At 41.7% G+C, this 23544-nt stretch overlaps 1 protein-coding gene across 3 annotated transcripts in view; it reads right to left on the bottom strand.

Annotated features, from left to right (window-relative positions):
- Nucleotides 1-23544, bottom strand: part of PDGFD (platelet derived growth factor D) — a 187609-nt gene that overhangs the window by 24440 nt on the left and 139625 nt on the right. For 2 of the 3 annotated variants that reach the window (XM_084629125.1, XM_084629124.1), the window contains exons 4-5: nt 18894-18953; nt 12132-12333 (exon numbers count right to left, since the gene is read on the bottom strand). In XM_084629125.1, the coding sequence (XP_084485251.1) occupies nt 12132-12333; nt 18894-18953 (262 nt within the window). The remainder of the gene's footprint in view (nt 1-12131; nt 12334-18893; nt 18954-23544) is intronic. The other variant, XM_084629126.1, reaches the window with a different exon arrangement.

The following is a 23544-nucleotide window of genomic DNA, read 5'->3' on the forward strand; positions in this document are numbered from 1 at the left end:
GGAGAATTCTGGAACAAGTACTATAAGGTTGGAATGGGCTGGATAGATGTGAGCTGCAATGAAGGTGTGGAATGGGGAAGCTTGTATGGTGCCGACCCATGCTATCTAACACGTGTGTTAGAATATCTCTACAGTGCTGGAGTCTAAACTCTTAAAATATAAGGAGGGAAACAGTCTTGCATGGATTATTTAATGTTATCTTAAGACATTAGGGTGGCATTTGTGAATGGGATATCTGTAGATGAATTTAGAATAAAATACACAATGGTTGATTCAGCGCTGGGCTTCAGGGACATCTGCTGACATAATGCAGGTCACAGGGCTGCCAGCAATGGGTCATTCACCTAGAGAGGGCTTGCTGCAGCGCAGTGCACCCATATCCCACTCTTTAACAGGGCACACCCAGCTGGCCATCACAGTTCTAACAGAGGATGAGCTGGCAGGGGAGGGGGCATCCAGAGAATGAGCTGACTCACTGCAACACCCATTTGGCCTCCACCCGTAGAGCATCTATCCTTTAAAGGCACCCACCTCTGCTGGCGCTCACAGGGAGTATGGCAGTAGACGCACCAACTTTCCTCCACGTTGGTCAAATCTCTCCTGGGGCACAGCATTTGCCACTGCTGCGGGGCTACATTGAGCTAGTCTGGATTATTACTGTAATGAGTTCATCATGGGATTATGTCTTAACATTCAGACAGCAGCTGATGGAGAATGAGGCTGCCCACTTATTAAGGACGACAGCATATTACATGAGTCACATTGTGGCAGCCACAACTAGCCAAAGGTCTTAAGATCCCTGGTTTAAAGGCCAAGGCATTCTCCATAAGGGTCTTCAATTCTGGAGTGTACTTCGCCCACTGACCTGCCACAGCCTTGATTTGGTTTCCTTTAAAACTTTAGAAGGCCTTTTCTCTCAGGCTTTTTCTGAGCTAGGGACCATGGAGAGAAAGGGGAGATAGTGCTGAGTTAATGGGAGGGTGTAGTGGAATAATTGCATTCTTGGGTATTTCCGGGGGGTTGTAGTTTAATGACAATGATGCAAAGTGATAGGACTGGTTATTTATAGCAAAGGCATCTGCCCACAGCTTTGGATGGGTAAATTTATAAAGAACTCTAAATTAATTGATGAAATAATAGATTTTAGTTAACTATATTTTTCTAGCATTAGCCACTGGGGAAAAATATGAGGAATATTCCAAGATGCATGCACAAAGATGCTTTGGATCCGCACCTAGATTTTTCCATAGTGCTAAGCACCTACTGATTTCATTTAGCATTGCAAATGCTCAGCACTTCTGAATCTCATACTTTTGTAATCACAGTCCAGATATAAGGGGATTAAGAAGCGTACAGTTCACCCACTACAAATGACACCTAGAAATAATACTGAAGTTCATTTTGGATTCTACCCTAGCAAGGTGGGACAAACTGAGCAGGCAACATACATGCTCTTAACAGAAATGCCACATTCTGATCCTATCACAGAGATACACAAGAACTGCTCCCACTGGTTAAGTGACTGTAAAACACCATTTGTAAATCAGTAGCAAAAGAAAGAAAGTTCTCTAAAGAACTCCCTCTCCAGAAAGCCCAGATCTGAGCTTTTCTTTTGTCTCAGAATTGTTTTACTTTCTGGAGCCAATTCTTTTCCTCATTCATATAACAATGAGATCTTACAGTACAGACAGCTTCATGCATCATTTCATTGCTGTGACTAAAAGGTAACTGAGTCTTAGTGTGAAATCCTGGTGCTTTCCCTATCAAGGGATTGAAACCACTGGGGTCCTTAATTTAAAACTGGAACTAAAAGGTTCTTCAGATGGGCTGCAAATAGCTTCAAAACATTATTACAGAATTTTTGCACATGGCATTAATTTTATAAGGACAGGTTTCAGAGTAGCAGCCGTGTTAATCTGTATCCGTAAAAAGAAAAGGAGTACTTGCAGCACCTTAGAGACTCACAAATTTATTAGTTAGTCTCTAAGGTGCCACTAGTACTCCTTTTCATTTTATAAGCAAAGGGAGACATTGAAGACTACAACAGAGCGGTAAGCTTGGAAATAAAGCATTAGACCCCCCAATTTAAGCACCCACTTAAATCCATTCCTACTGAGGGCAGCTCTTAAATATGTGCTTAACTTGAAACATTGATTTCAGTCAGATTTAAGCACTGTTTAAAATTAAGCATGTGATTAAATGCCATCCTGAACAGGGATATTTTATTGAATCAGGGGTCATAGGCTATTATTGCTGCTAAGTTGAAAAGGGCCTTGTTCGTATGAGTCACAAGGACCTGGGAAGAGAGACCTCTGCTGCTAGCCACAGTCCGTTTTCAATTCCAAGGAGGATCTTGTTACGCATTTTTTTTATTATTATTATTTAAACATTCTGGTGTAGGTACTGATATGGCCCCATCACTGTAGCATGTTACCCTCACGACATCCCTGTGAGGTGGGAAAGTGCTAGTTTCCCCATTGTGTAGCTGGGGAACTGGGGTGCATGGAAATTGAGTGACTCATCCAAGTTCATAGTTCAATCAGTTAGAAAGACATTTCTTCTGACCTCCTGTCGTGAGTGCACTAATGTGCACTTGTTGGGCTAAAAATTCCAACACTCACACACCTAATTTTAGTGGCTGAACATATGTTTGTGTGCAAGCATACTTGCACACATGCGGGTAGTAGATTATTGAAAAGTGTTAGCAAGTATTTTGCAGGTGTCAGTACGTACACCAGTGTTTGCACCTGAACACTGCATTGCATTAATGGACCAACATTTCAATTCCTAAAATCCAGGTTCCCTTGACATACAGGGCTAGATTCACAAAGAGACATAGGTGTGGCGGTGAGCAGTGTCACCATGCCTAACTTTTAGGTGTCTAGAAAAATCACTGGGATTCACAAAGCCTGTGTTAGGCACTCAAGGTTTCTATACAATAAATGGAGGGCGATAAGTGCCTAAGAATGTGATTCACAAAAGCCAGAACACTAGGCCCCTCCCAACCGAAACTAGCCAATGGGAAATGCCAAAGAGAGGGGTGTGTCCTAAAGCTTGTCAAGGAATTCAGCTGTGAATCCTCTGGTGGAGTCTGGCACCTAGGGAATTTCTTGCCACTGCTGCCACCACCTCCTGAGAACTCTTAATCCAGTGGTTAGGGCACTCACTTAGGATGTGAGAGATCCCTGGCAGTTCAAGTAAACTCTCTCCACCTGACGGGAGATCTGCCACCTCTCAGGTGAGTGCCCTAACCTCTGGGCTATAGATTTTCTGATGTGGGGCTACCTCAGTCTCTCCTGTTGAAGTTGTTCCCCTGTGGATAAATAATTAGTTACTAGTGCAGGAGGACTGGATCCTGCCTCTCCCACAACCACCAACTATAAATAAAGTCATTCTCATACATATATGCTCACTCTTTCTGGCCCAAAACCCCTTTTCTTAATCCAAAGCAGAACAACTTTCCAGGTGAATACCTGAACTACTGGGCTAAAAGTTATGAGGAAGGTCCCCTTCCCCCGAGCATAGCTAATGGATCTGGCCCCACAAGTGAGTTAGGTAGAGGAATACCAGTCTTCCCCAGTTTGTGAATCACTCTGTGGCTTAGGCATCCAGATGCCTACAGTGAGGCAGCATTGCGCATGCTCAGACGCAGACACGGAGGCAGACAGGGAATTTTCACTGAAAAAACTTGGGCACTGATTGAGTTTAGGCACACACAGGGTTCGGCGGCAGCCGAGTGCATGGTTTTGTGAAAACCACTGATGCCTGATTCTCGGATTTAGGAACCTAACTCCCTTTGTGAATGTAGCCCACAGGTGTGTATGTGAGGCACAATAAGCCACCACAATTTTCAACAGCACAGAAGCTACTCTTAAGTTGCTGAGGATTCAGCTCTATATTTACTTAACAGAGCCAAATCATCCATTGGTGTAAACTAACATAATTCCATTGGTCTCAATGAAGTTATTATGTTTTACCCCAACTAAAGAGCTGGCCCACAGTTGTAAATCCTCAATAAATGTCTAATAGTAACAGATATTGTCTTTTACATTTTTAATCCAGTGACACTAACTGCTTCGTTCAATGTAAATGAAGTATATTTGAGAACTTTAAGATTTATTAAATCTTTTAGTGGCAACTGGAAGAAAAGGATGCTGCATCTGGATTTCCACTTTACTCACAGTTTCCAGATAAAACTCTCCGATACAGAGAGTTTGAGAGAGCAGAAATTTCAGAGGGATTATAGCTGTCCACGGGAACAAAGGTTCACAATACATGTTCCTATTACAAGCTGGGACACCAATTACATCCAGAGAGTGGGTCAAGCAGTATGAACAGGCCCAACCCATCGCTGTTGAAAATGGATTCAGCGCCACGCCAGTGGTAAATATGACGTCACAGGCTTCACCAGCCTTTAAAAAAGGTTCACAAGAAAAGCTTTCTGTTGCCGTGCAGCTTGCTCTAAGTGTCCTCAGTAACTTCACACAGAGTAACAGGAAACATAGGCGCTGAGTTTTCTTTTTCCGTGGGGGTACTCCACCCCAAGGCCCTGCCCAAACTCCGCCCCCTCCCCCAAAGCCATGCCCTCGCTCCGCCTCTTCCTGCTCCCGCTCCACCCCTTCCCCTGAGTTTCCACCCTCACTTCACCTCTTCCTGCCCTCCCTCCGCCATCGCTCACCTCTTCCTGCCCTGCTCTAGCCCCATCCCCGAGGCCCCACCCTACCGCGGCTCCCTGCTCTCTGCCCTCCCCCAAACGCATCCCTCCCAGCCACCAATCAGCTGATTGGTGGCAGCTGCCTGAACAGCTGTGGTCGGTGAGTGCTGAGCACACTTTTTTTTTTCCTGTGGGTGCTCCAGCCCCACAGCACCCATGGAGTTGGCACCGATGACAGGAAATATCCCATTTGCCACAGTGGGGAAGAGTATGCATAATCACTGGGCCTCAGTTATATTATGAAATGATTAGGCACTTTGCAAAGTACAGATAAAGTAATTCCTTACTAAGGGTATGGCTACACTTGCAGATGTAGAGTGCTTTGAGTTAACCCTGTCTTCGTAGAGCGTAGTAGGGAAAGCGCTGCAGTCTGTCCACACTGACAGCTACAAGCGCACTGGCGTGGCCACATTAGCAGCTCTTGCAACAGCCACAAAGAGCAGTGCATTGTGGTAGCTATCCCAGCATGCAAGTGGCTGCAATGGGGTGGAGTGTGACAAGGAGTGTGTTGTGTGTATGTGGGGGGAGAGAGAGTGGGTTTTTGGGGGGCCTGAGAGCATTTCAGCATGCTGTCTTGTAAGTAAGTTCAGACAGAAACAGACCACCCTCTCCCCCCCACCTCTCTCTCTCTCACACACAACATTCCACACTAATGGTTGCTTTGTCTCAGGGCAGATAAGCAGCTGGCTCCCAGAAACTGAGCTTTCAAAGGGCATATCTGCATTCTGACAGCGAGTTCAAAACAATGAAATGAGTGGCCACTTAACTTAAGGGGATTATGGGATGTTTCCGGAGGCTAATCAGAGCGCAGTAAAGCAACACCTCATCCACACTGGCACTGCGGTGCTCCAGCAGGGGCGGAGCAAACATTATTCCACTCGCCGAGGTGGAGTACCAGCAGCGCTGTAGCCGCAGAGTCAGAGCGCTCTACGTGCCTTGCCAGTGTGGACGGGAAGTGAGCTAGTGCGCCCGGGGCTCCTTTTTTGTGCTGTAACTCGCAAGTGTAGCCAAGGCCAAGGCTATTCTGTTTGTCAGGGCTTACCGTAGGATGCGTGCATTTAGATAATTAGCAGTTATTTGAGGTGATATGTCATGAACTCAGAGTATACACATTTGCCATTAAAGCAGAGGCATTTTGAATTTGTGCTGTTTGTATTTAATGTCTGATGCACTGTAACTTGCTGGCGACTATCCCAGAACCTTTCAAGGAAGAATACATGGATGTTTGCGGTAATTTATTGGCGACTGTTTGCAAACCCCTGAGAAATGAAATTCTTCACTTCACATTTTAATTTCTTGCTAAATAATTTTAATTAATGATAAATAGAAGCTGTGGTTATATGCACAGTGAACTGCCCAAATTTTGGGAATTGATATATTCATTTGGCCATTTCTTCATATACGTTGGGAAAATTCCATCCAGTCTTGTGGTCCCTGTGCTTCTTTCTCTTTCTCCCCTTCAGAGCAGAGCCTGGTTTGTTAATTTATGTAACTTGTAAAGCTGTCAGTGTAGACAGATGTTATCTCAGGAATGTCCTACCTGATTAATTTCTTCTGATAGCCAAAGGCTTTTTGCATATGATTGTCCCAAAATCAAATAAGCAAAGAGAAAAAGTGTGGGGGCTCAGGCCTGTGCAGCCTCCTCCAATGCCAGAATGTATGTTCCTGTTCACTGAGATTATTTGTGAATTAGAATTTCTTTTTAAAGCTGAACCCTTTCTCTACACATCTTCCCTAGACTTTTGCATCTACTTCTGTTTTGAGAAATAGCTTAAGCCTACCTTCTTCCTAGATCTTTGTATCTAAGGCCAATTCAAAGTCAATACTTTTGCTGTAAAGCAAGGTTTTTTTTTTCACTTCTGAAGCAATTTTCATATATACATAATACTTAGTAAGGATTTTTTAAATATAAAGATATAGATAAGAGATTAAGTGACAAAAGTTCAGTGCTGTGTAATGATAGAGAACACATGCTTTGTCTAGAAGTACCCCCTCCTTTGCACAGGATGGCTCTTCTTTTTTTATATCCACTGCTACAGTACTAAAGTAATTATGAAATAATGGGCTAGTTGTGATAACCACTCTAGGAACCTGTCTATTAAACATGGCCCAATTATTATGAAATTGAGGTCAACCATGAAATATTATTGCAAATATACAGAAAATTATTTTGCTACTGATCTACTCTATATTCTACAACCGTCTCTTCATAATAACTTAGGGTAACTTCAAGGCTGGATATTCATATGCTTCGAGTTTCCTGTTTTAAGATATAGCTCTGACTATCAAACCTTTCACATTTTTTTAAAAATCACAGCGAAGATTGTTTCTAGTATTTACTTGTTATATTTCTTTGCAGAGGAAGTGCCAGATATTTTTATAGAGTTTTTACCTGGGGCATGACTTATGGATTTTGAAAATGCAAATATTATACCCAAAAAACTTCCACTAGATTTGATTTCTTTGAGATTATGTAATGAGTAGTGAACTGTAAACAGTAGCACATATACACAGTATCAAATTTCAAACAATGAATGCAATTTTTAGAGATATACACCTTATACCGATATCTCACATAAATAGTATAAATAAATAAAGAGTGCTGTGAGATCAGATTTGGTGTATGGATTGCAGTTGTCAGATATACAAATTTAATTTAGGGTAGCCCAACCTTTAAAAGTTCATTGAAGGAATTACAGTATTTGTATTACTTCTTCTCTGTATTGTACTTCTTTCAATCTGTATTGATTGCCAACTCTAAAAATATTATATTTAAAGTGTCATTTACCGTGTGGGTCCTGTTATTAGGACTGAAAATCTAGCAACACTGCACTGAACTCAATTCCCTGGAACCATTTGGTATGCACAGGGGGTAGGATAACAGTGAAGTCATTAGCAATTTATTTACATATTTTACGTGACATGTTATGCAAATGCTATGAGAGATACACAGGGATTATATCAAATTGTGCTAATCTGCCTCAGGGCAGTTTTAAACAAGAACAAAGGATAAAACCCAACCTGGAAGCCGAGAAAGCATGTAAATGGTGATATAATCTATTCTTTTGGCTGCAAGGTTACTACAATGCCTATAAATATTCCTTAGTGTTCCACAGAGCCTTTGTTTGGAAGCCCTAATATATTCCTAATTTAAAGGATTTTATTTGAAGCCATTCTCTAATCAGATTTCAACATGTAACATGGCTGTATTCCTGTCACATTTCAAGTCTGAGCATTTCTTATTAGCCCTGGTGTGTCCCTAAGAACCCCCTCAATGCCAACTGGCAAAGAGTTCGCTGTTCCGTAACAGCAATGCCTATCATGCCTGACAAACTCACTACAGCCCAACATGCTGGTATTTGATAAAAAAAATATAGCATAAGGTATCTATTAAAAGCTTAGATCACATTGATCATCATAATCTTTGCGAGATGTATATATGGATGTAATTTAGGAAGTTGTGTATAAGTATTAAATGTATTAAATCTGTATGTTAAAACTCAACCAGACAAACAGATTTCTCCCACACAGGAGATGACACGTATAACTCTCTGTAATATGTAAATTAAGCATTGTGGTAAGTCAACATAATGGAAGTCCGTTTGTATACGGAAACACAGAAGTAGGGGAACCAAAGAACCTTGGGGGTTATCCTTTGGGTGTCAAAACAATGAGTCTGGGAAAATATAAGGAGAAACAAAAAGACATTTGTCATCCATTTACTGAGGAAAACCCTTCTAAAGCATGGGGATATTCATGAAAACTTAGATACTGGTTTTCACTGAAAACCAGCAGCTCTGTCAAAGACTGAATCCTTGGGAGAAAATCTACTTTATAAAATAGGAATATTAATAAATGTAGATCTAGGATTGCATTTTATGTTTTATTTTATATGTGTAACCAGTTCTGTTTCCACTTCTTATCCTTACTAACTCTCTTAAATCTCAACCTTTATTAATAACCTTATTTTTGTTTTTGCTATAAGTAGATTACAGTGATGTGTTGTTATAAATAACCTGATTCTGAGTTGTACCAGTCAAGCTGCATATACTGGCTCTTTGGGGACAGCTCACCTGGCAATTTCTGCGAGTGTCTAGTGACAGGGGCTAGATACTATAGTGCAGGGGTGGTTAACCTGTGGCTCCGGAGCCACATCCGGCTCTTCAGAAGTTAATATGCAGCTCATTGCATAGGTGTCGACTCCGAGGCTGGAGCTACAGATGCTAACTTTCCAATGTGCTGTGGGGGCTCACTGCTCAACCCCCTGCTCTGCCCCAGGTCCTGCCACCAGGCCACCCCTTTCCCCAAGACCCTTGCCCCTTTCCCTGAGCCTGCCATGCCCTCGCTCCTCCCCCATCCCCATCAGAGCCTCCTGCACACTGCAAAACAGCTGATTACAGCAGGTGGGAGGCGTGGGGAGGGAGAGGGAGGTGTTGATTGGCAGGGCTGCTGGTGGGCGGAAGGCGCTGGGGGCTGGAGGAGGGTAGCGGATGGGGGGTTGCTGACATATTACTGTGGCTCTTTGGCAATGTTCATTGGTAAATTCTGGTTCCTTCTCAGAATCAGGTTGGCCACCCCTGCTATAGGGGGTGACTACCCCACACTCACCCTGCAGGGTTTAATGCGGGCCAAGTGGGCCAATTAACTCATTAGGCAGCTGGTTAAGGAGGCCCAGTTGGGCAGGAATAGGCAGGGCCTATAAAACCCTGCAGCTGAAAGGAAAATGGGCTGCAGCGAGACAGCAGACACTCCCAGGAGAAAGGGAGGAGTGAGTGGAGACTGCAGACTGAAGTAACTCCCTGGGAAGAGGCTTAGGAACTGGTAGGCCCAGGAAGAGAAGGGAACCAGTGGTAGGAAGAAGCCCAGGAATAGAACAGTGAGGCCAGAGAGAGAAGGCCCAGACAGCTGAGCTAAAGATGCCTGGGCTGGAACCCGGAGAAGAGGGCAGGCCTGGGTTCCCCTACCAGCCACTGGCTGAGTGGCACCAAGGCAGTGAGTGGGAAGACTGCCTAGGACTAGTGAGGAGCCCACCTCTCCTGGAAGGGGGGAACATGGATAGTGACATGGCCAGAGGGCCGTGCCATGCAGAGGACATTGCAGTTCCTGGAGCTGAGAGAGGGGCTGCAAGTGGACAGCAGAGACAAAGTGGCAGTGTACAAACCGTAGACAGGGGGACATTGGCCGCAAGCTAATCCCAAGCGTATCAGGAGGAGGTGCCAGTCTAGCAATCAGTGGTTCACCGCATGACACGGACACTTCTGGGAGTTCAGGGACTAGAGTAGATCAAGCAGGGGCTGGGAGAGCCTTGAGCAGAGCGCTGGAGTGGCTGAAGGGCAGGCAGTGTCAGGGAGCTGACATCTGGCTACTACAAGAAAGACTCCCTCTCATTGTGGGGCAGAGAGAGGAGGATAACATGGTGACCTAGTCTTGGGCACCCTGAGAAAGTGTCACACCAGGTTTATAATGAATATAATCATTTTGGAGTGAAATGTATAGTGTTTGTAGCAGAGAACCATTCTTTTGTTGGAAGAAAGGAGGAGAAAAAAACGACAACACTTTTTGCTCATTGCGCTAACAAAAACATCCTGAATTAAGAAATACATTGGCAAACGCTTTACTTTTTCATAGCAGTTTGCTAGGCCAAAGAGTTGAATTCCATTGTACTCAGTGGAGAAACCCTAATTAATCCAGATTTCCTGCAGACAACCAGAAAGGTCGGATCAGTATTGGGAGCCAATCTGATCAGAATGGATAAAACACAGCATACATTGCTTTAGATACAGTACATTTGCACTGGGATCAGATTTAATCTGAGACTCACGTGAAATCTGGATAGAAAACTCAGTAAGAGATCAGGGTCTCCTGTCAGCCTCTATTAAAATCAAATCAGCTCCTTTTTGTCTTTTGTGTACATTTCCGTCAGCGCTGACTCCAGTCTGGGAATAGGAGACACATAGCTGATTATGTTTCACTGGCCTCCAAATGTGATCAGATTGGTCCCAGCATTTAATACAAACTAAACAAAAGAAATGTGGCCTACATTTCCAAAAAATTGTAGTGGTTTTGGTTGCTTACATTTTGGGGTGCCTTAAAGCAGCCTGGTTTTCAGAGGGTTGCTGCTAAGCACTTTCTAAAAGACAGGCTCCTTTAAAGTTGGGCAGGCAAAAATTGAGGTTACCATAATGGTCAGTCACTTTTGAAAATGAAGGCCTATATGTGTCCAGTTTCAAATCAAATTGTACTAAGGTCTCAGCTGCTGAAGTTTAATTGCAAATATTATTTTCAGTGCTGACCCTAAAAAAAAAAAAATCAGAAAAAACTCATGTCTCTCCTTGCACAAACTGCAATTAAATGGGAATTCCATAGGTTGAAGGGCTTGCAGAATCAGACCCATAATTTGCTAATTATTTAAGAAAAATATTCAGCAAAACACATAAGAATACATGTATACTGAATATGTAATGTAGGATAAGAGTACTAAGAAAATTCATAATCTGAGTTAAACGTTTCAGTAGATTAGCTGTTAAAATCTACAGCGATGACCACTTAGAAGAACTGAGCTAGACTCTCAAGATACCTCCTCCACCAAACAGTACTATTTCAGTGGGCAGCATTGTGCTTATTTCTTCAAGGTCATGGCTGGACCTTCTATTCAGTGCATCCTCATCATTATTAGTTTGTGTCATTAACTTAACATTCTTTTACTTTAGCATTTGATGGATGGATTGTACCAAAGAGGGCGGGGGGGGGAGGGAGGGGGAAGAAGAGACACATAATCCAGAGATGCACACTTTAGGGGGTTGGACTAGATGACCTCCTGAGGTCCCTTCCAACTCTGATATTCTATGATTCTATGATACTTTGTTATACTACAGTTAAAAATGCTAAACCATGATAATGTTCCCCATCTACATAATGGAAATCGATCAGATGTTCACATCTGAAAAAAACCAACCAAACAAAAAACAGCTGCACATACAGGTGTTTGTGCCAGATGCTTCCCTAAGTACAATGTGATAGAAGTAATTATCCCCCACTCAACACAGAACAATCCTAAAACAGGATGTTTAAAGGCATGTGAGAGTTTAGGAATCCTATGCCTTACATGCAAAATAATACTTTAGGGTGAAGTTGAAAACCATCTGTCCTTAACATACATAATTTCAGGTGCCTGTGTTTTCATTTGTGAATATTAACAGGCTGAAGCCAGCTTAATCAAACAGACTGAAAATGATTAAGGTTCCAAATTCTCCTATCCTTAGTTGTGCTGGGTAATTCCTTGCTCTGCAGTTAGTCCCATTGATTCCGGCATGGATAATGGTATCTGAATCTGAACTTGATAAGCAATCAAAGGGCATTTGTGAGAAGTGTACAGCAAACACCTGGAATTAAGAACATGTACAGTGTCTCTTCCTACCTTTGGACTTTCTGTCACGGTAGCTCCTGCCTCGATAATGATGTCCAGTGTCTGTGTACAGATTTTCGAGATCTTCTTGCCACGATTCAGGATTAAAGTATTTGAGCAGCTCCTCCACGGTGTCAAATCCAGCGATGGTCTGGTCTAGTGCTTCCGCAGTGAGGGTAGGGTCGGTCACTGATGGAGAGGGATAGGATACCCCCTAAGAGTGACATACAGCTCAGTGTACTTTGAAAAATTACAGCACCACTCAATACAACTGTCAATAGTTACAGAGAGATTTTTCTCACAGCTGACTCACACAGAATATCCAGGCAAGACCCCAAATTGGACTGAGATTCTGTCTTTTGACACAGTGACCTTACTCCTGGTATTGTTAATCACCCTCGACCATCTTTTGAGCTCCTTGCACTGAGCCAGATGGCTTCATGCCCCGGCATGCTGTGCCAGGAGGCCAGGGAGAAAAGCACTGCCCACCTTTCCAAGCAAGGACAGGTGCTGCCAGGTGAATGGAGGAGTGAGCCGGTCTAATGCTGCTGGACAGTGCTAGCCATTCCAAAGGGGGCCAGTAAGGGTGGGAAGAAGGCAGAGCTACATCCTGCCCTTCACACCAGCCAGCATGTATGTTATGTTCCTATACAGGGTGTGGCACGAGCTGCTTTTCTCTTGCCCCCAAAGTAAGGCAGTACCTAAAAGGTGTAGTCCTTTCCTCAGTTTGCATGGAGACAAAAATCTCATTGAAGTATCTACAGATATATGACACTCATTACCATAGCATCTGAGTGCTTCACAGGCTTTAAAGGTATTTATCCTCACAGCACCCCTGTGAGGTAGATCCCCACTGTACAATAAGGAATTAAGGCACAAAGAGACCAAGGCAACTCTCCCAAGGTCACACAGGAAGTCTGCAGCAAAGCAAGGAATCTATCCCAAGGCTCAAGCTAATACTCTAACCACGGACAATCTTTCCTCTTCTTGGAGCGTTAACATAAGCAAGGCCTAAACAAAGACTTCAAGGTTTGGCCCTTTGAAATGAAGAATTAACTCTGGTTTTCAAATGTTTATAAACCAGAATTTGGAAAAAAAATACTGAAGGAAATTAGAAAACTGTAATGTAAGGGTCTACACAATGTAAGTGGTGAAACACACACATCAAAGAGGGATTAATATTTCTAAGCATTTAGGAACATATACTACCCATAGACCATGTCTATGTGGGGGACTATCAGGAAAGCTAAGGCAAATCAACTGAGGGTGTGAAGTCAATGCACATAAATTAAATCCCATGTGGATGCTCTCACTCACCAGGAGTAAAATGGCCTCAGTTCTCTCCTGAATGAGAGCATCCACATGGGGGTCACCATACCACTTCAATTAACGTGCACTGACTTTGCACCTTAAATTGATTTGCCTTAGGTTTCCTGAATGACACATGTAGACAAGGCCTTAGATCAGTGGTGGACAACCACAGCTCCCATTGGCCGGGAATGGCAAACCGTGACCACTGGGAGCTGCAAGGGCCTGTGCCTGCGGATGGTCAACGTCCGCAAAATATCTTGTGGCCCGCAATCAGCTTATCCTGACGGGCTGCATGTGGTCCATGGGCCACAGGTTGCACACCACAGCCTTAGATGCATACACATCTATTGAGTTCAGTTGGAGTTAAGTCACCTCTAAGGATAGAACTGACCTTTAATAACTAATGTGCATTTATAGAGAAGAGTTTTACTTTTACTGTAGCAAAATTTCTAAAGTCCTAATTTCAATTCCCAAATATTCAATATCCTAATATCATCTTCCCCCCAAACTACCCTCAAATTTCCTAATTTCTGTGTAAAATATACTCAAGAAAGAACTGATTGCAGATGTGTCATTCTCTAAAGACATATTAAATCACCTGCTGACAATGTATAACAGCACAGGATATAAATTCAGGAAAACTCAGACTTTTATTTTCTCAGTTAAAACACTGAAATTGACAGAAAAATGAAAGAAAAGAATCCCTCTGTCCTCTAAAGGGTATGTCTATACTGCAATCATGGGGCGTGATTGCAGCTTGAATAGACATACCTGATTAAAGCTAGTTCAGGTCCCAGAGCAGTGAATCCACAGTAGTGTGCATTTCAGTGCAGGCTAGCCACACGAGCAATTACCCATGGTTCCAGGTGGGCTTGTATGGCCCATGCTGAAGTGTGCATTGCCATGGCTTCACAGCTCTAGTATCCAAGCTAGCTCAGGTATGTCTACTCAAGCTACAATCACATCCCACGATTACAGCACAGACATACCCACAGAGACATACAGCACTTGAATTCCCCACCAGAAGGTCGATTTTAGCCTGATCCTGCAAATGCTTCCACGTGTAACTCTATAAATCTATGCAAGTTGCACTGCTCCGGTGAGTAGTCCCACTGGACTCAGTGGCCTATTAACCTGAGTAAAACTGTTTAGTTTTACTAAAAATCCAGTCTACTTAAATATAACTTTGTCTTCACCAGAAAATGTTGCCATAGTCTTTAGAGTCCTTGATATTTTACTGTATATAATTTGCTACAAATATGGACCTTCCAGATTATCTGACACGAGAAAGAAAAAATAAAAATATCATAATACAGTGCTGACATGAAAAGAAGACTGCAGTTTGCTAATTATCATAACTACATGGGGAGATGAGAATGGGGGTTGTGTTACTAACGTCTGTCTTTTCACATACATGTGAAATAAAGGATCTTTTTTAAACAGTATTGGCCTGGAAATTATTAAGCCTTTAACACAGAACCCATCACAAATAAGTTTCAGTGGGCCCACTTTCATAACCCTTCTACAATCCAGTGTTAAATGAGGCACAATGCAGACGGCTCTAAAAATTCATGACTCATTAAAAGGAAGACACGCAGCAAAGAACCTCTATTGACTTCTAAGTGCCTTGGAATAAAAACATTGCCAAAAAGATGGGAATCGGACCCCCATGAGAACAAAATATCTCACATCAGTAAGCTGAATAAAGTGCTGCTACATAAAACAATGCTATATGAAATTCGGTGTTCTAATCACAGTCGTCATGTACAGTGCTTACATAATCTTTTATGGTAAAAAAAGAAACACACTAAATTATCACTAGGAACCCACTATACAGAGAAATCAGTGAGGCTAGTGACTGGTTTGTAATTATAGCAAAAGAGAAAATCAGTTCCTAAATTCCCATCAAAGAACAAAGGGAAGGGGGATAGGGAGAAAGACGTGAGGGTGCGGCATAAGTAGCAGAATTGCAAATCGACTGCCTTCTATTCCCATGCCTTCCACTGGAGGAACATCAAACCTACTCAAGTATATATGATCTTGTTGTCCTCTAGAGGCTGGTCCGCAAAGTGGATATAGACACTCTCATGGACTTAATGGACTGCTAATGGAATTAATAGACTATATCCCTTAGCTCAAGTAGGAGCAGCCAGTACTTTTTATGCAAAAAGGTCAGGGGCTCTATTCAGAAAGGCACACGTACGAGATTTAGATGAGAATTGTGCTGTTTGTATGTGTTTAGCCATACATTTTCTTACATTTTGTGAGAGCCTTGCAGGTCAGATTGTGGATTTGCAGGATATGTCAAACCAATAAAAGCAGGGGGAATTCACACTTTCTTGGGTTTTAAAATCTCTACTCAGGACTTTATAAGGAGTTCAACTCAGTTCACACATACACAAAAAGCCCAACTTTCTCAGAGCAATAGGCAACGCAGAGGAATTATTGTAGCTCAGATAACCTATTGGCAGCTATATCATGTGACAGACCCAAAAGTAACTTTAAAGCTGCCTCTGTTTTGTCCTGCCAAGAGCTAAATATTAGATTTATGAAAAGCTTGTGCCATCTGGCTTCTGTGACTGAGAGAGGACATAGAAGAACATTACAATGTGAGGGGGGGCTCAGAGTTATCCTTCTTGTTAGTTACTTAAACAGTCAACATATTGTGAAAAGAACAGGAGTACTTGTGGCACCTTAGAGACTAACAAATTTATTAGTGCATAAGCTTTCGTGGGCTACAGCCCACTTCATCAGATGCATAGAATGGAATATATATAGTAAGAAGATATATATATATACATACAGATACGTTGGAAGTTTTTTTCTCCTGCTGATAATAGCTCATCTTAACTAATTAGTCTCTCACAGTTTGTATGGCAACTTCTACCTTCTCTGTATGTATATATATATCTTCTTACTATATGTTCCATTCTATGCATCCGATGAAGTGGCCTGTGGCCCACGAAAGCTTATGCTCTAATAAATTTGTTAGTCTCTAAGGTGCCACAACTACTCCTGTTCTTTTTGCGGATACAGACTAACATGGCTGCTACTCTGAAACATATTGTGAGTTTCATAAGACACACTGGCAGCTCTTTTCTAATCCGAACCAGACCATTAGTTCATTTGGTCTCCATTATGATTCACTGCTATTCTATCAAATGCATCCGACGAAATGGGTATTCACCCATGAAAGCTTATGGTCCAATGCGTCTATAAGGTGCCACAGGACTCTTTGCCACTTTTACAGATCCAGACTAACATGGCTACCCCTCTGATACTTGCTATTTTATTAGTGATGATGAAGTCTTTCTGTATTTCATGTATTGTATCATGATATACTAAACCACAAGACATGGGGACTGGACATAATGGCTCTGCTGGGGGAAAGATCTCATTCTGGGGTTATTCATGGGCTCCAGCACTTTAGGCTAGAGGTAGATGGCGGATGTGCTGCTCTAAACCTCGTGAGGAAAAGCATGAAGTGTGGTTCAGTGATTTGAGCTCAAACCTGGGAACAGGAAAATGCATATGTGCTTGCCCAAATGTTTTTTTTTTCTTGCAAGATCTTACAGTGGGTCTTTAGGCTGGTAGGAGCAAAGTATAACTATGCCCATGATTGACAGGTTAAAGTTCTGCCCTACCATGCTGACTGAAGATGCACAGTAGAATTGTGAACCTCTTTATGCTGAAGAATTAGGCATCCCTGAGGTCTCGCCCTGACTCTGTGGTCATGGGCAAATTGCTCATCTTCTCCGCCTCCGTTTCCCTAGCTATGAAATAAGGTTATTGATTCTTATTGCCTAACTGTGGTGTGCTCTGTGGGGAAGGAACGAGTGTCTAGTAGCTGTGGCACTGAACTGGACCAAGAGACCTGGGCTCAGCTTCTGGCTCAGCCACAGGCTTCCAGGCCTCAGGTCCCCATCTGTAAAATGGGGATAATGCTTCCCTACCCCATAGGAGTGCTGAGATGATAAACAGTTATAATAATTCTGAAGTGCTCTGATACTATGGTGTTAAGGGCCACATAAGCAAATACAACAAATAGAAATAACAATCTGGTGAAGGGCTTTCCAGAGGAAAAGGGCTGTTGATTATTATTTTACATCTTTGGCACTTTACTATGGTGAGGGCAATCACTGTGACAATGTTTTCAGTGTAATTTGATCTTAGGATCACAGCTACCTGATGAGGGAGCTTTTCTCTTCCATTTTCAAAGACAATTTCCCATTTTTTCAAATGACATATTGTGTCCGATAAAAATGCACAAAGCTTTTTTTAAAAAAACAAAACTAAACATGTTAGGAGGAGGAAAAAGAGTGATCATAGAAGGAGAACATGATTTACCAAATACCAGCCTAATATCCTCTGCATGGTAACCTCTAATATGTTTACTAGAGCCAGACCCTTGATAATACTATTACTCAGAATTAGGACTCATACAGCAGATTTAATCCAAGGATCTCAAAGCATTTTACTGTGAAGGATAAGTATTGTAACAGTTTCATCATCATCCAGTGTGTTCCAAGCTTTGACCTAACAGGTCAGTTCCACTCCGATCACTATCTGTCTTGCTACTTGTTATATAAAAGGAGTTGTCAAGTGAATACACACAGAGAGTGTGGGACTGGACAACGCAACATATGGCAGAGGGACTGTACCATTACCAAGTTTGATGCCTGCATTACTCTCCCACATGGTGTGGTCCCAGAGTCTAAGAGTATGTTTACATGGCAATTAAACATCTGCGTTCGAGAGGGTTTCAGAGCTCGGGCTCCAGCCTGAGCCCGAATGTCTACATTGCAATTGAACAGCCCCCCAGCTGCAGCACCGCAAACCTCAGTCAGCTAACCTGGACTATCCGTGGATGTTTAATTGCAGTGGTAGACGCACCCTAAGTTTTGCCTAAAAATGCTGCCAGGAGCTGATTTTTTGTCTGTGACATAAATCAAGTAAAGTGAAGGAATGGGGAGATTTTTAATTGGGTTTTCTTTTTTAAAAAGTCATATTTAGTTACATGAAATGAAGTGTCGAATTAAGATTTAATTTAAATTGCTGGTGATACAAAAAATCTTCAATAATGAACATTCAAAAAAGTTAATCCATTCTCCTACCGGCTTGCCTTTAATGCTAATTATTGCAAAATATGCTCATGTGTTTAGACCAAGACACTTTATAGCTCAAAATGTAAAGGAATTCTTTTGTTGGGAAGATTCAGTTTGAAAGTGCTAAGTATTTACGCACTGGCCATCCTATGTGGTTAAAATAGCTGCTGACATTTCTTGCCTTCCACCCTCTGCTCCCTAAAAATTATTGACAGTCTAGAATGAGTTTGAAGAACACGTCTCAGTTAATCTCCTGCTTACAGGTCAAGCAGTGATTCCCCTGTGCAGATGCATTTACATCGGACTGAAAGCCATTCTACCAATCCTTTCATGGGCAAAATAGTAACAAGCTACTTACTGAGACAGAGCTTGTGACTGACTCCCAGTTGGTTTCTGATGCTGCAGGCTGGAAATCATCCTAAAGGGGAAAAACCCATAGGAAAAATCATAGTCATGGCAATGTCCTAAAGTTAACTACCAGACCTTAAACACTGTCTCAGTGTTCTGTGTCCTTCATCCTTTTGAAACCTCTTCCATAGAAGAGATCTCTGCTTTTCTTCTCCATCCCTTATGAATTCGCTCTTTGGGGCAGGGATAGTTATGTATTCTATGTTTGTACAGCCCCTAGCAAAATGGGATTAAGGACTTTAGGTGCTATTGTAATATAAATATTAAATAATAGTAATAATGATAACAATACTTGTTTCAAACATTATGGGAACAAGCCATTTATATTAGAAATACCATTATCACCAAAAAAAAAAAAAGGCACTTCCAGATGGAATATAGCCTGGACGTCTGCACAGTAATAGGAAACAATTATTTAATGGTGGACAGGCCAGTTTGAAACAAATCTAATAACACTGAGGAATTATTTGGCTCCATGACAGTTCTGTCCATTTCCAGTTAAAAAATTATTTATTCCAACTAGAAGCATTAAAAGACCAAGAAATGAAGGTTGTATAATGTCAATATTCAATAAATCTTGGAGCACTGGAGAAGTTCCAGAAGACTGGACGAAAGTTGTCTGAAGGACAGAAAATTGTGCCAATTTTTTAAAAGGGTAAACGGGGTGACCAAGGTAATTGTAGGCCAGTCAGCCTGACATTGGTCCCGAGCAAAATAATTGAAGAGGCCAGGTCTCTGATTCAGAGCAATCTGGATTGGTTGGTAAACTATGTGCGAGCAAGCAATATGCATTTTAATATGGCTAAATGTAAATGTATACCTCTTGGAACAAAGAATGTAGGCCATACTTGCATGATGAGGAACTATTTCCTGGGAAGCAGTGACTCTGAAAAAGGTTTGGGGGTTGTGGTAGATAATCAGCTGAACATGAGCTCCCAATGTGATGCTGTGGCCAAAAGAGTGAATGTGATCTTTCGATGCATTAGCCTTTGATAAATTGGAACCCTCTGGAGAGAGTTCAGAGAAGAGCCACGAGAATGATAAAGCATTAGAAAACCTGCCTTATAGTGATAAATTCCAGGAGCTCAATCTATTTTGCTTAACAAAGAAAAGGTTAAGGGGTGACTTGATTATAGTCTAAGTATTTAAATGGAGATCAAATATTTAAAAATGGGCTCTTTAGTCTAGCAGAGAAAGGTATAACACAATCCAATGGCAAAGCTGAAACTATTCAAATTGAGGCTGGTATACATTTTTAACAGTGAAAGTAATTAACTATTGCAACCATTTACTAAGGATCATGGTGGTTCTCCATCACTGACAATTTTAAAATCATAATTCGATGTTTTGCTAAAGATATGCTCTAGGAATTATTTGAGGGAAGCTCTGTGGTCTATAGTGCTGTACAGAGGTCAAACGAGATGATCACAGTGGTCCCTTCTGGCATTAGAATCTATGGATCTCTAGAATCTATGAATCTATATAAAGATTTTGAAACACAAACACAGCCTGATATTCAGCTTGTGCAAAGTATATAAATCAGTCCTAATAACAGAACTTCATGATAAATGCATTTAAACTGCAGGCCAGATCCTCAGCGATACCAATTTACACCAATTGAAAATATGCCCTACAACAGGGGTCCCCAATGTGGTGCCCGCGGGCGCAATGGCGCCCGCCGGGACAGTTGTATGCGCTCACAGGATGCTGCGCTGCTGAAATGCCACCGCTGAGCACGGCCATCAGAGAACCGCCCGCTGAAATGCTTCCGAGAAGCGTTGCCGTTTCTCGGCGGCATTTAGGCGGAGGGGTGTCTGGAGCCCACCACAGTCTTTTCGGAATAGGAATGTGCTATTCCCACAGAAAGGTTGGGGACCTCTGCCCTACAATTTTTTTTAATTTGGTAGTCAATACAGGGTGATACTGGAGGACCAGATTCTTCGCTGGTTTAAATCAGCGTTGCTATATTGACTTCAATTGCAAGTAGGCTCACACAGGTGCACACACACACACACAATAACGTGGCATGAATGTGACAGGAGACAATTGAACGTAAAGCCTGCTAGACCATTAATAAATCCGTCATAGCTTTCTCTCTTCCACAGTCAGGAAGGAACCTAGCTATTTTCAAATCCGGAGTCCACATGCATAGCTAAATATAATACTCTACATTTTGCTAAAGAGCACAGTAAAAATATTAAATGTCCAAAAATTCACAAGCTTGCTTATTCAAAGCTTTCACTCTCTCTTCCTCTCTTCCTGAAGTGCTTCTTTCCCTCAGTTCACCCTCTACCTGAGATCATCAAAACCACAATGATTTCTTTAGGTACCTTCTGGGTTATAAATTTTAGGTTATCCAATTGGAGAACACAAACTATACAATGTCATTTAGGTGGCAAATGAAATTGTAGATATCCAACTATGAATATTTAAAGTGGACAATTTGCAAACAATCCACAGACAATTTATTTGCACAAATTATGTATCTATTGTTGTAAACAGCAAATGCTATAATCAGTTCACAAATAACACAGGAAAAAGGACGACATTTGCCAAATTACTTTGAAATTGTTCATCCAGCTCGAGTTAATAATCTCACTTTGATGTTACCTAGGAACTAATTCAACAGGCCCACAGATCCCCTGATAACATTTGTCAGTTTCAGAACTTTGCAACCAACTCCCGCCTCTGTCATTAATTACCCTTCTGTACTCCCAAGAGAAGTGGCATTGAGTTCTGAAGCATTAAATTAACACAGGAACAATTTGTATTCTCAACTGTTCAGAAGAGACTACAGACATGATACCTTCTTATGCTTGAAATGACTCTACTCTCTTATGTTACCTAATATTAGAGATAAGGAAACAGTGATTTTTTTGAGATAGCTGTTGCCAAGCTATTGAGATGATTAGGTGCACCACCTGTTTCTTGGATCTCACTGACTGCACATTTTGTTTTGGTGATTATACTTCATCTACTAAAACACAGTATAAACCATTCATTGCTAGATGGCTTTGTTCCACCACTCCTTAAAGCACCTGCAGCCATTCCTGGCTTCTAAAGAGCTTTCAACCCAAACACAGGTTTGAGTTAATTATAATCTATTGGCTCCAGCTCCCCATTATTTAAAGGAATGACATCAAAGTAGTTTCTTTTCTCCTTTGCCTTCTGTATTCATAACATCCCATGGACATCTGAGAGATATGTTTAGGTATCACATTTAGGTACTACATACTATCCGATGAGCTCATGCTGGTTTGCTTTTGTAGGGTTTGCACATGAGTACTAGGCTTCTGGCTATTTTGCAGACATTATTTTCAAGCAACAATAAACAAACATTTGTTTAAAAAAAACCCAAACTATATTTGTACTTAATATTGGAAAAATAGGGAGGTAAAAATTTGGACCTTTCTGATTGAATTAAAGCTCCTACTCCCAATCTTCAGGGCCCCGAATGGACTTGACCAGCCTCAGTCAAAAGTTGCCTATCCTTCCACAAACCACCAAGATGATCACATTCCACAGATATGATACAGCCAGTAAAACCCAGGGTGATACTCTCAGGATCAAGGTACAGGGAAAATATCCCAGGGGTGGAAGGACCAGAAGATCTTGGAGAGCCTGAGCCTGACATAGCTAAACATAAGACCCACCTCTCTAATAATCCCCTCTCCCAGAAGAGTCATCGCCTCCCATGGTCATTCTAAGTGAGAGGGCAGAGGAAGAGAGAAAAGAAAAGGAAAAAAAAAAGGAAAAAACGAAGTCAGGTATATGGAGAAGCAGAAAAAGTTGAGCCCTATTTGTGCTCAGGTGCCAGAGTGATAAATGTCTTAGACACATCATAAAATGGACTGCGTAGAATTATCCTGATGTCAGAGATGATTTTTCTGACTCATCAGAGATTAGAAAAGGAATGTCCAATCAGTTCTAGTCTAGGAGCATAAAAGTAGTTGGAACATCTTACTATGACATACAGAAGTAGGGATTGGGACAGAGGAGGCCCTACATGGAAAACCCTTGAAACAGCAAACCATAAGGAAAAATATTTTAAGTTCTGTTAATATTTAAGTGAATAAAGGCAAGGAAGTAAATGTAAGGTGGGAATATTACCTGTTTACAGACAGATTGGATCAGATTATGGAAGAACTTCCTGCAGCCAGATTCTCACAATAGAAGTTACCCTACTAAACATTAATATTCCAGGCACAAATTGTGGCGAGACTAGGTTTTATTTCCCCCTTCTCTCCCCTCCCCCATAATTGGCATCAGTGCTGATATGCTTACAGAAAAGTGAACCCAGTAATCATCATATAATAAAGTGACAGGTATTTTAGTAAAATAATACAAAAATGGAAAGAACAGTGTTATATCAAGCAAGAAGCATTAGAAAAGCTACAACTCCATTAAAGAAATACTGTGATAAATACTCACACTTGTGCACTTGGGCTGTTTCATGATAATTTTTCAGGAAGTATTGTAGCATACAGCAACTTTGGTTTTGAAGATGAATAGAAATGACACAGGCATAAATTAGAAGCTGCCTGTAAATTTGAGCACTTACCATAATTTCAATTCATCACATAGTGTGTTTTCACTTTCTA

This window comes from Lepidochelys olivacea, assembly GCF_965140295.1.
Source record: "Lepidochelys olivacea isolate rLepOli2 genome assembly, chromosome: 1".
NCBI lineage: Eukaryota > Metazoa > Chordata > Testudines > Cheloniidae > Lepidochelys > Lepidochelys olivacea.